This window comes from Triturus cristatus, chromosome 7 (genome assembly GCF_964204655.1).
Source record: "Triturus cristatus chromosome 7, aTriCri1.1, whole genome shotgun sequence".
In the NCBI taxonomy this organism is placed as follows: Eukaryota; Metazoa; Chordata; class Amphibia; order Caudata; family Salamandridae; genus Triturus; species Triturus cristatus.
In genome coordinates, this window is record NC_140590.1 from 320,613,167 (window position 1) to 320,629,354 (window position 16,188).

The following is a 16,188-nucleotide window of genomic DNA, read 5'->3' on the forward strand; positions in this document are numbered from 1 at the left end:
TCAGCAAGATCTCCGAAACGCCTTGCTATGCATTGCAGAAACAGAGTCCAGAATCTCGACTGTGGAGGACACGGTGGACACATTAACGAAAAAAGTGACTACTCTAGAAACACTGACGAGGGGCTTGGCGGCACGAGTGGAAGATGCGGAGGGATGTGAAGGAAATAACGCAGAAGTTTTTCTCGCCACGTGGCTCACGCCAGATACGCTTTCCCCATGCTTCGTGTTGGAGCGCGCTCTTCGGCCGTTGCTGCAGAAGCTGGCGCCGGGTTCCCGTCCTCGCCCAATAATTGCACGTCTCTTCAATTATAGGGACAGAGACATAATCTTACAACAGGCGAGAGCAAAAGATTCACTTACTTATGATTCTCAGCGCATTTTGATATTTCCGGACTACACTAAACTTGTACAGCAGCGCCTACAGTCATTTCTCGAGGCTAAGGCTCGCCTTCGGGGTCTCAAGCTCCTGTACTCCTTGCTATACCTGGCTCGCCTGCGAGTGGTGTACCATTCGCGCTCCAACTTTTTGAAGTCCCCAGAGGAGGTATTCCAATGGCTTGAAGAAACTGTGAAGATTAAACCTCAAACTCTACCCTGGATCGACTCGGACTCAGACTCCACGTGTAGTGGACCTGGACGTGGTCCTCTCGCAGCCAATGGCAGGCAGGGGCGCTGCTTGCGCTCTTAGAAACGATCCAAGACTCGCAGTAAATCCCGTAAGCGACTGTCAGACGATCAGGAGGAACCTACAGCTTCATGAACGATGCATCTCCGAGAACTGTAACTATCTGAACTATATGTAACTTAATCAGCATATGTATGCAGGCTTTCATTGTATAGTGAGTCCCTGATCCCTAGTCTTTACTATGTGCAAGAGACTCGTACTGGGGATCCATCGGCTGACTGTCGCCACTGCCCTCCGTTGGGGCCTGGGGCTGCATCATGCATCAACAGATACTTCCATGTTTGTGAGGTATTGGGGTGATGTGTTTTTTGGGGAACTTGTTTGGGAAATTTCGTTTTTTATCAATGCCACTGAATCCCCTTATATGTGTAATCTTGGGACTGCCTCAGCCACTCAACATGTTTCATTTGTCCACATATCTCAATGTCAGTCATGATGTAAGACCGGGCTGGGGTTAGGGGCAGAGAGCTCGGAGTTATTAGCTGGAATGCTAACGGCCTAATTGATAAGATCAAACGGGGTGCCGTGTTGTGGCAGGCCAAACGCTATAAAGCTGACATCGTACTCATTCAGGAAACCCACCTAATGGGCACCAAGAGACCTTTATTTGGGTAGGTTTGGCTATGCACAAACTTATCATGCTGGATTCACTAAAGGATCTCGTGGGGTTGCAATCCTCATACATCGTAGTGTCCCCTTTATACATAGTAAGAAATGGTCAGACCCCCAGGGCATGTTCATTGTGATATATGGAACATTATATGGAGAGCCCATCATTCAGGGTAGTGTCTATGTCCCCTACCTCTCACATGGACTCTTGTAGAGCGGTTGACAGTGCTCTGGACCGAGCTCCCATCCGGCTTGACGTTGGTCGGGGGAGATTGGAATGATGTTCTATGCCTGTCAAAGGATGGTGGCGCACCACAGTGCGAGCGACAATGACCCGGTACTCTAAACTACTGCCCCTGGTTCAGGAATTGGGGTGGGTTGACTCTTGGAAGACACTACACCCCACCGCTCATGAATACACTTACTTTCCTGGAGTCCACGAGTCCTTCTCTCGCATAAATAAAATTTTCCTCTCTGCGGCCCACAGATTACTTTTGGCAGCGATCCTACCTTGGGGCCTATCAGACCATTCACCAGTCTCCTTACATCTGTCTCTAGATCCCAGACGCTCCCAGTTCTGGTGGCGTTTATCGCCATGGCTGTTACCGTACGAGAAATACAGATCACACATTCATGCATCCCTAGCGGAATATTTTTTACATAACACAAGTATAGTAGCGTCTCCTGTTACTCTATGGGAGGCGATGAAGCCCACGCTTAGAGGGGCAGACATTCCTTTTTGCGCCGCGAGACGCTGACAGCACTGTGATAAATTGCTACAGATTTAAGCCCAGTTGCTCACTCTGGAGTGCGCAAGAAGAGATGAAGAGGGATATATTGCGCACAGGCAGCTGCTGAGCATGCAGCAGACGTATGCCAGAGAGCTTCTGGATGAGGCTCGGCTTCGTTGGCTCACTACCCGAAGCCAGATATACCAGTGGGGAGACAAATCCAGTGCTTTGCTGCATCGCTTGTGTCAACAGGCGCTGCACCCTCAGACACTCTCGAGTATACAGAGTCTAGACGGGACAATTCATACAGACCCGTCTTTCTTTGCTGATTGTTCTGCCTCATACTTTGCAGACTTGTATGCTCCTCATGAAACCATTCCTACAGAACTCGTCCAGAAATTCATTGATGATCTTCCCCCCTCGAGCTTTATCTGATGAGGTGCAGGAGACGTTGGATGTTCCCTTGTCAGTGGAGGAATTACTAACCACATTGCTTGATATGCGAGCGGGAAAGGCACCCGGTCCAAACGGCTTCCCCCAGAGTTTTTTCAGAAATATCATCCACAATTGTTGAATCACTATCTGGCGACTCTCGAGGCGGCCGCAAAGGGTGGGGGCCTTCCGCCGAACTGGAGGCATGCAGAGATTTTTGTATTCTTGAAGCCGGGTTCAACCCCAGAGCAATACTCTTCATATCGCCCAATATCTCTGCTCAACGTAGAGGCTAAACTCTTGGCCAAGGTGATCGCCAACCGCCTGGTTTCCCAAATCACAGATTTGGTTCATCCAGATCAGGCAGGCTTTATGCCTGGCTGCGCTACACGTCATAATATCAGACACACGCACAACGCTATAGCTGCAGTTGACAGGCTTGGGGGCCTGGCTGCGCTTCTCCTTGCAGACATAGATAAGGCTTTTGATTCTCTTAGTTGGACTTATCTTTTCGCTTTACTCGGCCGCTTAAATATCGGTCCCCGCCTATTGAATCTTATCCGCCTGCTATATACGGACATCATGGCATCGGTCCGTGTGGCTGATTCGGCTTCCAGACTCTTCACCATCGGGCGAGGAACGTGCCAGGAATGTCCACTCTCCCCATACCTCTTTGCGTTGGCCATGAAGCCACAGACGGCATGGATAAGAATAGACGCGCAGGTGTGTGGCTTTGAGTGGGCACCGGGAGTCTCTGACTGCATAGCATTGTATGCGGACGATGTGTTTTTTTTTCTCACGAATCCTGATCAGACTGGTCCGCTGCTCCTCAGGATCATGCAGATTTTTGGCCCGTTTCCTTTGGGGGGGGGTGGTACGACACGAGTGGCTCTGAAGACTTGTTTTCAATCCACATATTCGGGTGGAGTAGCCACCCCAGATGCCCAGGCGTACTACATGGCTGAGCACCTTCTCGTCCTCAACGATTGGTGGTATGCCGACTGGAGAGACCCAGCATAATCTGTGGAGCATTGGCTGCTGGGGGACAATGCCGTGTATACGGTCCTCTACTCTGCGGTACTGCTCCGGGGGCTGCTGCCCGCGACCACTACAGTCTTCAAGATCTGGAAATCTGCCCTTCGCACGATGGGCTGGTGGGGGAAGCTCAGGAGGGAAACTCCTTTGTGGAGAAATTGACAGCTGCCACAACTGGCGCTATTGCCTGGCTTTCGGGGCTGGGAAGCTATCGGGATAGATATGGTGGGCGTGGTTATGCGTGGTTGCAATTTAAAGTCCTTCCAAGAAATCCAAATGAAATACGCTATGCCTCGCTTACAGTTCTATCGATATCTTCAGTTTAGGCGTGCCTTCACCTCATATCTATCATAACAAACAGATATACCTGAATTTTATCCCGTTGAGGTAAAGGTCTTTATGGGTGAATTGGGAGACCATTAAATAATCAAAATCTATTGTCCACTTATTAACAATACGCCTACTACACTACATAAAACTAGGGATGCGTGGCAGCACGACCTGGGCTCCCTAGAGGAAGACGATTGGATCTGGAATCCCTGCGCGGCACAGCGAAAGCGGCCTGCATGCGTCTTATCCAGTTTAAATATCTGCATAGAGCCTACTACACTAGACACAGACTGTGGCGCGCTGGCTTGATTGCATCCCTGCATTGCTTGCGGTGTAGGTCTATGGAGGGTGCCTTTCTGCATATGGTGTGGGCCTGTCCAACACTGTTGAGGTTTTGGAGGGGAGTGATTACGTGTCTATCTGAGGTTCTGGGGTGAGATGTTCCATTTTCTCTGCGACTAGCCATGCTACATATTACTGAGTGTTTGGGTGGCAACAGGTACAAGAGTCACTCATTGTTCCTTGGCCTCACCTTGGCAAAAAGAGACATTGCCAGGGCCTGGAAGGATGAATCCCCGCCGCTGGTTGGGATCTTGAAGAAGGGCTTGGACTTTAGTATGGGCCTGGAAAACCCGGTCTCTGCAGCGAGAGGATGCCCTCAGAAGCATTTTAAAATTTGGAAAAGATGGGCAGACTATAGAGGGTTGTATCTGGAACCTCCGCCACCCCCTTCTACTGTTTAAGAACAATTGATATGATTGTACTGGCATTGAATTAAAACAGCATAAATACCAGTTATGGTTCTGGGTGGCTTGAACTCGCCCTATTTATGAGACTTTTCTACTTCCCATGCAGATATAGTGTGGCACTGTTATTCGTTTTTCTAAAATGTTATTTCGTAACTAATTACTTGTATGAACGATATTATAGTATCATTGGAAATGCTGATATGTAACCCTGTATACATATTGCTGGTGCCCTCTGAGGCATCAACTTTGTCTTAGCTATCAACAATAAAACTACGTTGCGGAAAAAAAAGTATGATTGCACATTCATTCACACATGATTCACATAATCGAATCGCCTAAAAAGTGACGAATCTTCTCTAAACAGATAAGGAAACATTTTGGGTAAGAATTCCAACTCTTAGAGCTCCGCAGGGAAATTGGTTTCTTAGAAACATGAAACAAGCTGTTTTAAGTTAGGCCCTTCAGAACACAGAGCTGCATTAGAACTAACAGTGGAATATGGAGGCCAAGGTGGGACTAGCACTAGGCTGGAGAGGTGGGAGTTTTTTTGTGTTACTGGGGGCCTGTTTTTCAGCAGTGCTGCAATATCGTCCCCTAGTAACAAAATCAGCAGGCTTGGCCAGCATAATCACTCACTTCTCACTCTTGCTGCTGAGTTTCTTGTATATCCATCAGTTCTCATGTAAAAATAAAAGTGTCAGGATTGATAACTCTGGTGATTAATGTTCCTGCTGGAGAGTGAATGGAGTTTTGTCTATTGGCAGATTTGGCTCGTCTAAAGTAGCGCCCAGGGTTAATAAGCATAGCTCAGTGTGTTACAGCTTTTGTCACAGAACTTTTCATTACTTGCAGTTTACAATTTACAATCGTAATCTAGCAAAGTGAGCTATGAACTACCATCAAAGAGCTGCACACAAACTGCATAATACTCGTTTGAAAGTTATTTTTTTCCCCTGGTCTTTCATTATCCTAATGTTACTAAAATGGATTTGTTTGGGTAGAAATGCATTCTTATTAGTAAATCCAACCCCAACCACTGTGCAATGTTTTGATTCCAAGGCAGGTCTAGGGCGGTGCCCCTGGTGCTGCCGCACCTGGTGCTGCCCTCAAGAGAGGGAGCTGAGTGGGAGGGCATGTTTAGAAATAACATGAGTTTAAAAAACACCTGCTGCAGAGTTTCTTGTGTGTCCAGCAGTTTTGCGGCAACAATAAAAATGTCAAGATAGTTCTGGCGATTAATGTTCTATCTAGAAAGAGGTCAGAGTTTTATCTAGTGGCAGTTTTCACTCCTAATAAAGTAGCGCAGAGGATTAATATGCTTTCTGCAAATAACGTTCCACACAAATCACCGAACTGTATTTTATGTGGCTCGCTCAGTAGGCTACTGCTGTTGTCACAGAGATCCTTCTGTTACTCGTAGTATATATGTTACAACCCTAATATAGCACAGTGAGCTATGAACTGGATTCAAAGAAGTGAATGCAAACTGCATGATATAGGTTAGAACGTTATGTTTTCCCCTAGTCATTCATTATCCTAATGTTGCTAAAAAGGGTTCAATTGGGTAGAAATACGTTCTTATTAGTAAAGCCAACCACTGTAATACATTTTAAATCCTGAGTTTTTGCTTCTCCAGACCAAACACGCTTAAAATATACTGCCGACTAGAATCAGTGACATGAGACTCCTACACCTTGTAATCCTCATTGTCTGATGTAATATTTCCTATAGACTGATTTTCACACGTATGATTCATTGGCTCTGTAAAATTGTGTGATGTAAAGTGTTCTGACACCCTACACTGGTATGAACAGCGCTATAAAACAAATTAAATTCATGTGAAAGAGGGGCAATGGGGATATGAGGGGCATGTGGGGAGCGTGGTAGTAAGGGAATTGTGGAGAAGGAGGTTTTCGGAGGTGGGCACCAAGAAAGATTGTTGCACTGGTAGCCACCAGAGCTAAATCCTAAATGTATGCTTCTCCAGACCAAGAGCTCTTAAAACATGCCTACCAGTATGGATGACATGTAAATCCTGCACCATGTGTTTCCTTTCAGCTTATGTAACATTTTCTATACATATGATTCCTTGGCTCTGTATGTGTGTGTGATGTAAAGTGCTCCGACACCCTTACTGGTATGAGAGGTGCTACAAATCAAATTAAATGCATGTGAGAGAAGGGCTATGGAGAGATGAGAGACACTGTTGGAGGGTGATAGTGATGGAATGATGGAATGGCCGCAACATAGATTGCCCTATCCTGGTGTAATGCAAGGTCATAATTTGCTATTCTTTACAAAGCAAATACAATTGAATATATAAAAAAAAATATGTTGTAGAGCGCACCATTGTTTCCATTTCTTGCTAGGAGAGATCACCCCACACTTCACTGGTAGTGGTCAGGCTCGCTCGCTGTCACTATGGACCGTATGGGGAATGGTCTGACAAAATTGGCCAGGGCTGCTCGGGGCTCCCAGTCTGGCCCTGGTGGAGGATGCTCAGCTCACTTTCAAATATATAGTCTAATTCACCATTTTCAATTCTGCCCTACAGGAGATCCGAGAGGTAGGGGATTGGAGGAAAAATATTGATGCCCTGAGTGGGATGGAGGGGCGGAAGAAGAAGTTTGAAGCAACCGGAGCCGCGCAAGGCTAAAGCTGTCCTACTCACGGTGAGTACCACTCTATGGACCACAAGCCAGGGGTGCCTTGGGGGCGAGACATCATCGCTTAACGCACTCTCTTATTCCACTCGAGGCCACATCCACGAGCCTTCAGTGGTCAGGAGAGCTTTACGCCTCGCAACAGGATAGGGCACTGTGTGCCCAAAGCAGAGTCTCTCGAGGTACGACCTGAAGGCTGTGCTCTCTCTTAAGGACTCCTTTGCCTAGTTAATGACCTTCTGACTTTAAATCCCATTCTAGCCCCATTCTCTTACCCCACTGTGCAAGCTGATATTTTGCAGAGCATGATCCCATCCTTGAATATTGCAATGCATAGGTGAGGCACTGAAAAATAGAATTAATATCTCCCAGCGTGCACTGTGGTGAAATACCACATGTTCTCTTTTTCACCACAGTTGTTGCTAGTTGCTTTATGACCCTTGACCTTCCCTCTCCTTGCAGTCTCTAACAGATAGCTACAACAAACCTAAGAGACTAGGAAAGCTGCGAGAACTGCCAGTGGAAGCCATTGCTGGGGCAGATATGTGTCCACCATTTACATTTCTGTTTTCATCCTATAGTTTTAGCTTCAGAAAATATATAAGGCCAGGTCTGCCTGTTCACCCTATATCATAAGCGGACCTTCAGCCTATCTGGTTTTTAGTCAATAGTACTTTGCAAGAAGGGCATTAAAGCCATACTTTAGAATAGGAAAAGAAAACTACCAGCCCCAGCATTCACAGAGCTCTTTGCCAACAAGCCAGGGCTAACTGAAGGTGGCCCACATAACAGCGGATTGCTAGGCTCTTATACCTACCTATGCCTCCTACACATCTCCCTCACACCTAAATAGTGAGCTTAGAAATAGGGCCTCATTCCCCCAAAAAGACTGGGTGATTTCACAACGCATGGAAATTGATCTGAACCCCTCTAAACTGCTCATGGAGCACGTGAACACTATTATGAACCTCACATTACTAATACGGGCTGCTGTCTTAAAGCAAGAGAAAGGCACTGCCCCTGCTACCGAGCTGTACATTTCGTGAAGTATTTGTGTATTTGTAGTTTGCTACTTTTGCCAAATGTGTTGGCACCCTACAGCGATAAAGTATCATGTATGTAGGATCTTGGTAAATAATGTTGGCACCCTACAGCGATAAAGTATCATGTATGTAGGATCTTGGTAAATAATGTTGGTACCCTACAGCGATAAAGTACCATGTATGTAGGGTCTTGGTCAATAATGTTGGCACCCTACAGCGATAAAGTACCATGTATGCAGGGTCTTGGTAAATAATGTTCGCACCCTACAGCATTTAAGTACCATGTATGCAGGGTCTTGGTAAATAATATTGGCACAATACATCGATAAAGTACCATGTATGTAGGGTCTTGGTAAATAACGCTGGCACCCTACAGCATTTAAGTACCATGTATGTAGGGTCTTGGTAAATATTGTTGGCACCCTACAGCGATAAAGTACCCTGCATGTAAGGTCTTGGTAAATAATGTTGGCACCCTACAGCGATAAAGTACCCTGTATGTAGGGTCTTGGTAAATATTGTTGGCACCCTACAGCAATAAAGTACCCTGGATGTAGGGTTTTGGTAAATAATGTAGGCACCCTACAGCAATAAGGTACCCTGTATGTAGGGTCTTGGTAAATAATGTTGGCACCCTACAGCGATAAAGTACCCTGTATGTAGGGTCTTGGTAAATAATGTTGGCACCCTACAACGATAAAGTACCCTGTGTGTAGGGTCTTGGTAAATAAGGTTGGCACCCTACAGCGTTAAAGTGAACTACAGCGATAAAGTACCCTGTATGTAGAGTCTTGGTAAATAATGTTGGCACCCTACAGCGATAAAGTACCGTGTATGTAGGGTCTTGGTAAATAATGATGGCACCCTACAGCGATAAAGTGAACTACAGCGATAAAGTACCCTGTATGTAGGGTCTTGGTAAACATTGTTTGCACCCTACAGTAATAAAGTACCATGGATGTAGGGTTTTGGTAAATAATGTAGGCACCCTACAGCAATAAGGTACCCTGTATGTAGGGTCTTGGTAAATAATGTTGGCACCCTACAGCGATAAAATACCCTGTATGTAGGGTCTTGGTAAATAATGTTGGCACCCTACAACGATAAAGTACCCTGTGTGTAAGGTCTTGGCACATAATGTTGGCACCCTACAGCGAAAAAAGTACCATGTATGTAGGGTCTTGGTAAATAATGTTGGAACCCTACAGCGATAAAGTACCATGTATGCAGGGTGTTGGTAAATAATGTTCGCACCCTACAGCATTTAAGTACCATGTATGTAGGGTCTTGGTAAATAATGTTGGCACAATACTTCGATAAAGTACCATGTATGTAGGGTCTTGGTAAATAATGTTGGCACCCTACAGCATTTAAGTACCATGTATGTAGGGTCTTGGTAAATAATTTTGGCACCCTACAGCGATAAAGTACCCTGCATGTAGGGTCTTGGTAAATAATGTTGGCACCCTACTTCGATAGAGTACCCTGTATGTAGGGTCTTGGTAAATATTGTTGGCACCCTACAGCAATAAAGTACCCTGGATGTAGGGTTTTGGTAAATAATGTAGGCACCCTACAGCAATAAGGTACCCTGTATGTAGGGTCTTGGTAAATAATGTTGGCACCCTACAGCGATAAAGTACCCTGTATGTAGGGTCTTGGTAAATAATGTTGGCACCCTACAACGATAAAGTGCCGTGTATGTAGGGTCTTGGTAAATAAGGTTGGCACCCTACAGCGTTAAAGTGAACTACAGCGATAAAGTACCCTGTATGTAGGGTCTTGGTAAATAATGTTGGCACCCTACAGCGATAAAGTACAGTGTATGCAGGGTCTTGGTAAATAATGATGGCAGCCCACAGCGATAAATTACCATGTATGTAGGGTCTTGGTGAATAATGTTGGCACCCTACAGAGATAAAGTACCGTGTATGTAGGGTCTTGGTAAATAAAGTTGCCACCCTACAGCGATAAAGTACCCTGTATGTAGGGTCTTGGTAAATAATGTTGGCACCCTACAGCAATAAAGTGAACTACAGCGATAAAGTACCATGTATGTAAGGTCCTGGTAAATAATTTTGGCATCCTACAGCGATAAAGTACCAGGTAAGTAGGGTCCTGGCAAATAATGTTGGCACCCTACAGCGATAAAGTACTGTGTATGTAGGGTCTTGGTAAATAATGTTGGCACCCTACAGCGATAAAGTACTGTGTTTGTAGGGTCTTGGTGAATAATGTTGGCACCCTACAGCGAAAATGTACCGTGTATGTAGGGTCTTGGTAAATAATGTTGCAACTCTACAGCGATACAGTGCTGTGTATGTAGGGTCTTGGTAAATAATGTTGGCAGCCCACAGCAATAAAGTACCATGTATGTAGGGTCTTGGTAAATAATGTTGGCACCCTACAGCGATAAAGTGAACTACAGCGATAAAGTACCATGTATGTAGGGTCTTGGTAAATAATGTTGGCACCCTAAAGCGATAAAGTACCCTGTATGTAGGGTCTTGGTAAATAATATTGGCACCCTACAACAATAAAGTACCCTGTATGTAGGGTCTTGGTAAATAATGTTGGCACCCTACAGCGGTTAAGTGAACTACAGCGATAAAGTACCCTGTATGTAGGGTCTTGGTAAATAATGTTGGCACCCTACAACGATAAAGTACCGTGTATGTAGGGTCTTGGTAAATAATGATGGCACCCTACAGCGATAAAGTGAACTACAGCGATAAAGTACCCTGTATGTAGGGTCTTGGTAAATATTGTTGGCACCCTTCAGCAATAAAGTACCCTGGATGTAGGGTTTTGGTAAATAATGTAGGCACCCTACGGCGATAAAGTACCCTGTATGTAGGGTCTTGGTAAATAATGTTGGCACAATACATCGATAAAGTACCATGTATGTAGGGTTTTGGTAAATAATGTAGGCACCCTACAGCATTTAAGTACCGTGTGTGGAAGGTCTTGGTATATAATGTTGGCACCCTACAGCGAAAAAAGTACCATGTATGCAGGGTCTTGGTAAATATTGTTGTCACCCTACAGCATTTAAGTACCATGTATGTAGGGTCTTGGTAAATAATGTTGGCACAATACATCGATAAAGTACCATGTATGTAGGGTCTTGGTAAATAATGTTGGCACCCTACAGCGATAAAGTACCCTGTATGTAGGGTCTTGGTAAATATTGTTGGCACCCTACAGCAATAAAGTACCCTGGATGTAGGGTTTTGGTAAATAATGTAGGCACCCTACAGCAATAAGGTACCCTGTATGTAGGGTCTTGGTAAATAATGTTGGCACCCGACAGCGATAAAGTACCCTGTATGTAGGGTCTTGGTAAATAATGTTGGCACCCTACAACGATAAAGTACCCTGTATGTAGGGTCTTGGTAAATAATGTTGGCACCCTACAACGATAAAGTACCCTGTGTGTAGGGTCTTGGTGAATAATGTAGGCACCCTACGGCAATAAGGTACCCTGTATGTAGGGTCTTGGTAAATAATGTTGGCACCCTACAGCGATAAAGTACCCTGTATGTAGGGTCTTGGTAAATAATCATAATTTTCCCATAATTAACTCATAGGCTTGCGCCTCAAAAGACGAATGTAGTTTTACATGTATATAGCCTGTTACCATTTCCTGTGCACCTCTCCATATGTCTGGGAAAAAAAACTTTCTAAGTGGAAGTTCATGTGAAATGAGCATTTCTCCTCAAGTCACTCTATTGAGACAGAATTTTAATGAAATGCACCATAATGACATTCTTAAAGGTACCTTTTTAATTAAAAACAACTAAAACCCTAAAATAAAACAAAGCAGGTTATGGAAATTATTTAATAAAAATGTCTACAAGCGCTCAGAAAAATAAATACGTCATCAAAGTAATACTACACATTTGACATTGACTAACGTAATATTTTTTTATTCAGGTGGCAGATTTGCGACAAGGCCTCGCTGTGAGAACAGCCTGCTGCGGCACGCCTCGAACCATGGACACCAACCGGCCCCTGCAGACGCTCTCGCCAACAGCGCCTGGTTAATTTGTTGGGCATTGCTTTGCACCAATCTCTTCTGTACAAATTTTAGAAATAAATATTTTCCTCAGTTTAGAACATGTGTTTTTCTCTGCCACGATGGAGGCTTTTCGTCTAGAATGGAGGCAGAGAGAATAATGAATGGGAGAGAGAGAAAGATGTGGGTGAATACGAGAAGTGGCACCCCTGGCCTACCTAGATTGAGGGAACGGGAAATGGAAAATAGAGCAAAAAGGCAATATGTCGAGGAAAGAGTGACAGACAATAGCGAAGTGTTCCGTCAAAAAAAATATCAAACATACTCAACACATAAATGGGCCATCACTGGATTTGACAGTAGACTCGCTTAACCACAGAATCGAGAAAATGTGTAGCAAACTCTTAACAGATATGTCATGTTTTCCTTCGTGCCATCTAAGGATCTACCCAGTTATTTTCGCTATCCGTGTCCAGAAGACCCTGTCCACGGAGCTGGAGTTAAAGGGCTGTGTGTCCTTTTTCAGCCTCGGTACCTGCAATGGGAGGGGGAGGGGCCCTCCCGCCTGCGTGGTTTGCCCTTGACGTGGGTGTCATTTCTGGGCTCGCGCTGAAAGCTCTATTTTCAGCGCGTGCCGGGGCCGGTTCTGGAATGAAGAGGCATTGTCTGGCAGGGGCTGGGCTCGAGGGTCGCTGCCCCATGCCCCCCTCCCAGCCTCCCCTGCTGGAAGAGAAAGGCCAGGTGGATATTAATAGGTTCGGGATGCAGGCTCCTCTTACCGCCATATTAGGCCCTTGCCGAGGTCACCCCTGCCCATGAGATAGTTATAGACTATTCCAGGCACCTTCCTTTGTTCTGCCTAATACATGGGTCATCTGCAGACGCAGGACATGGAGCCCCTGGCAAAAGATGAGGGGAGGAGAAGGAAAGGGTGAGGTGCAGACGGCATTACACAATATGGGGTGTCGGGTCAGGCACCTCTGTGGGGCAGAGCCCCATAGCGCCCTGAAGAGTAAAGGGCACTCTGACCTCAGTAATGGGTGACCAGAGCAAGGGGCACGCTGACCACAGTATGCCGAAGCGGACATGCCTACTAGGACATTGGGAGACTGCATAGCAAGGGGTCTGGAAACCACGTTGTGCAGAAGTGGACAGGCCTATGAGAAAAAGACTGAGTGCAGAGGAAGAGTGCACACACCACATGCAGAAAGTGGACAGGCAGAAGATGGTATTGGGAGACTTCAGAGCAAGGGTTTGCTGAGCCAGCCATGCAACAATGGATCTTCGAGAGCAGTGGGGGGCTGGCCCCAGTATGCCGAAGCGGAGTGGGCAGGTCTGTGCTGAAACTGTGAGACTGCACAATAAGCCGTGTGCTTTGCACTGTGTTCAGAAGTGGTGAGGAATAGGCACACCTCCTGAGGCTCCTAGCTGGTCTGTGCCTCTGAAAGGATAGTTGGGCTGGGGCAGTGTCAGTCACACGTTAGGCCCTTGTCACCGCCCAGAGATTCCTTCTTGTCACTCGCTGTGATAATCGTCCACACCTTTTGTGTGGGACAGCCGCGCAGTCCCGTACCCCTCAATCTTGCTCTGCGCCCCTCACAAGGCCCAGTAGTTAGGCTGGCATGTGTGGGTTTGAACCGCACCAGTGCCTGCCGGTGGGAGACTGCGCTCACAGCTGGGGTCGGTGAGAGGGGGCAACACACGTGCCCATGCTGCTCCACGCAGTATGAGTACATTGTCAGTAACAGGCCCCTCACGTCTGCATAATGAAACACAGCAGCAGAGAAGGATCCGAGGCAGAAATGTGGTAATTCTCAGGAGAAGCCCACCTGAGAATAATGTTGTGATTACCCAATAAATAAGGGGGCGAGGAGGCGAGCGCGCAGACTGTAATTAATGGAAGTGCAGTGACTATGGTATGCAACGAGCAGACATGCACTGTGTGTGCACAAGATGCAGGGAGATGCTCAAATGGACTAGCCCCTGTTAGCACTTTACCTGCATCATGATGAAATGCTTCGCATTGATGAGGGGAGTAAAGGCAGTTTAGGGTTTGTTCACCTCATTTTCTCTTGTTTCAGCTCCTAAGCAACGGGCAGCGTTTCGTTGTAGTGCGAAATTAAGCCCAGTTTTCACGAAAAAGGTCGCACTGAGTATAATATCGACTGGGAGCCATGAAAGTCTGCAGGTAGAAGGACCTGGAGGTGACAAGGAGAGCACGAGGGCCGACTGTGGGGGAAGGCGATGTCTCCTTGGTGTTTGGAGTCGATGAATCAGTTTAAGATGGTCACGAGGGCCCTAATCAGGCAGTTTGAAGAAGGCCGGCGGGGGTAATAGGAAAAGAACACACAGCATAATGGTAAAGCACGTAATGTATATATCCTGTGGAGTTCGGCAAACGTTCCTGTGGGAGGCTGAAGGAGAATCCACTTTTGATGCCCCTGCTGTACGTTTTCCAGCTGTAGACAGTTCTGCAAAACACTTGAGGTGCTGTCACTCTGCCGGATGTGCTGAGACTGCCGAATTTCACGCAGATTCATCAAACAGCACCAAAGTTACAGGTTAGCCAACATAGCCTTTACAATGGAAACTGAGACTTGACCTTAACTTCATTTTCTTAGAGGTCCAAGCCCCCAGTGGGTGGGTCTGACTCTCTTGGGAGACCATGAAGCACTGGATCATTTCTTGAGTGCCCTTACAGAGGTGCCTGTAAAACCGAACACCTGTAGAGAATTCATTGTGTTTTTTGCAGTGAAATGCCCTGTTTTTTGTATTTGTTTGCACAACGTTCTGGGAGGTGGACCCACTGATCACTGCGGGTTCTCCTTGCAGTTCAACTAGGTATTCACCCTCCACCGGTTGCATAGTTCACCAGCCACTACTGGAAGTCCGGATGTGGGACAAACTCAACTTCAAAGCACAACAAGCATTGGAAATGCAATAGGTCTCACATTTTTTCAAGTTAGAGCTATTGGCATTGTAAATGGCAATATATTTTACCTACCAAGGGAGGAGAGGGGAGCAGAGGGAGTACACTGCTGAAATGCTCTCTTAGAGAGTGACTGGCCAAAAGGAAACCAAAGAAGCTGAGAGTTTTTGCAAAATAAATAACTTCAGTATCATTTGGGCGTGTATCTAGTAATTGTAATGTGACTGCGAGAGGGCATATTGACAGGATCGGGCCTGTGCTGTTCCTAGGCACTATTGCAATATGTTACACACGGGACCATGTATGCAGGATCAAGGGACTGATGGAGGCGGGGTGCTAATAAAGGAGGGCACAACACTGCTGGCTTTGCAGCACCATGGCCTACGTTGCCAGAAAGCCTCGCACTAAAGTACCCCAGCCCCAAACCACCAATTCCATATGCAACACTTTCACAGTGATGTTCTTATCCATAAACGTTGGCAAAATAGCGGATTGCCTTGTTGTCAGAAGCCATAAATTACATGCACATACATCCAGGCAAACACACACAGACATGTGAACAGAAACAGACAAACATGCAGATGCATTAAAAAGATGTACACCCAAGCCCACAGATTGACAGCCGGATGCAGGACATCTTGCAGCAGCCTAATTAAGCCTGCTGGGATGGCCATAATGGAATGGGACCCGACTAATGCACGTCTATTGAAAAAAAGATAATGTTTACAAAGAACAGACACGGGCTACTGCTTTGGTAAGCTACAGCTACCTCCGGGTGTACATAGAAAGCGGACGCTCATACACGCACTGAAGTGCTGTTACTGTAGAGACAAATCTTCAGTGCAAATTTCACTTTAATTGGCAGAATATGTGAAGGCAAGCGGTATTGAGTAATGATGCCTTGTGGCAAAAGGCCCAGCTGGGCATTCAAACTTCGGTTACAATACTCTGGCAGTATGGAATG

General features: G+C 46.1%; 1 protein-coding gene across 1 annotated transcript in view; it reads left to right on the forward strand.

The window, feature by feature from the left end:
- Positions 1-12,396, forward strand: part of TNNI3 (troponin I3, cardiac type) — a 61,162-nt gene extending 48,766 nt beyond the window's left edge. Inside the window, exons 6-7 of the mRNA XM_085614356.1 lie at positions 7,126-7,243; positions 12,214-12,396. Of these exons, the coding sequence (XP_085470482.1) occupies positions 7,126-7,227 (102 nt within the window). The 3' untranslated portion in view covers positions 7,228-7,243; positions 12,214-12,396. The remainder of the gene's footprint in view (positions 1-7,125; positions 7,244-12,213) is intronic.
- The last annotated feature ends 3,792 nt before the right edge of the window (positions 12,397-16,188 follow it).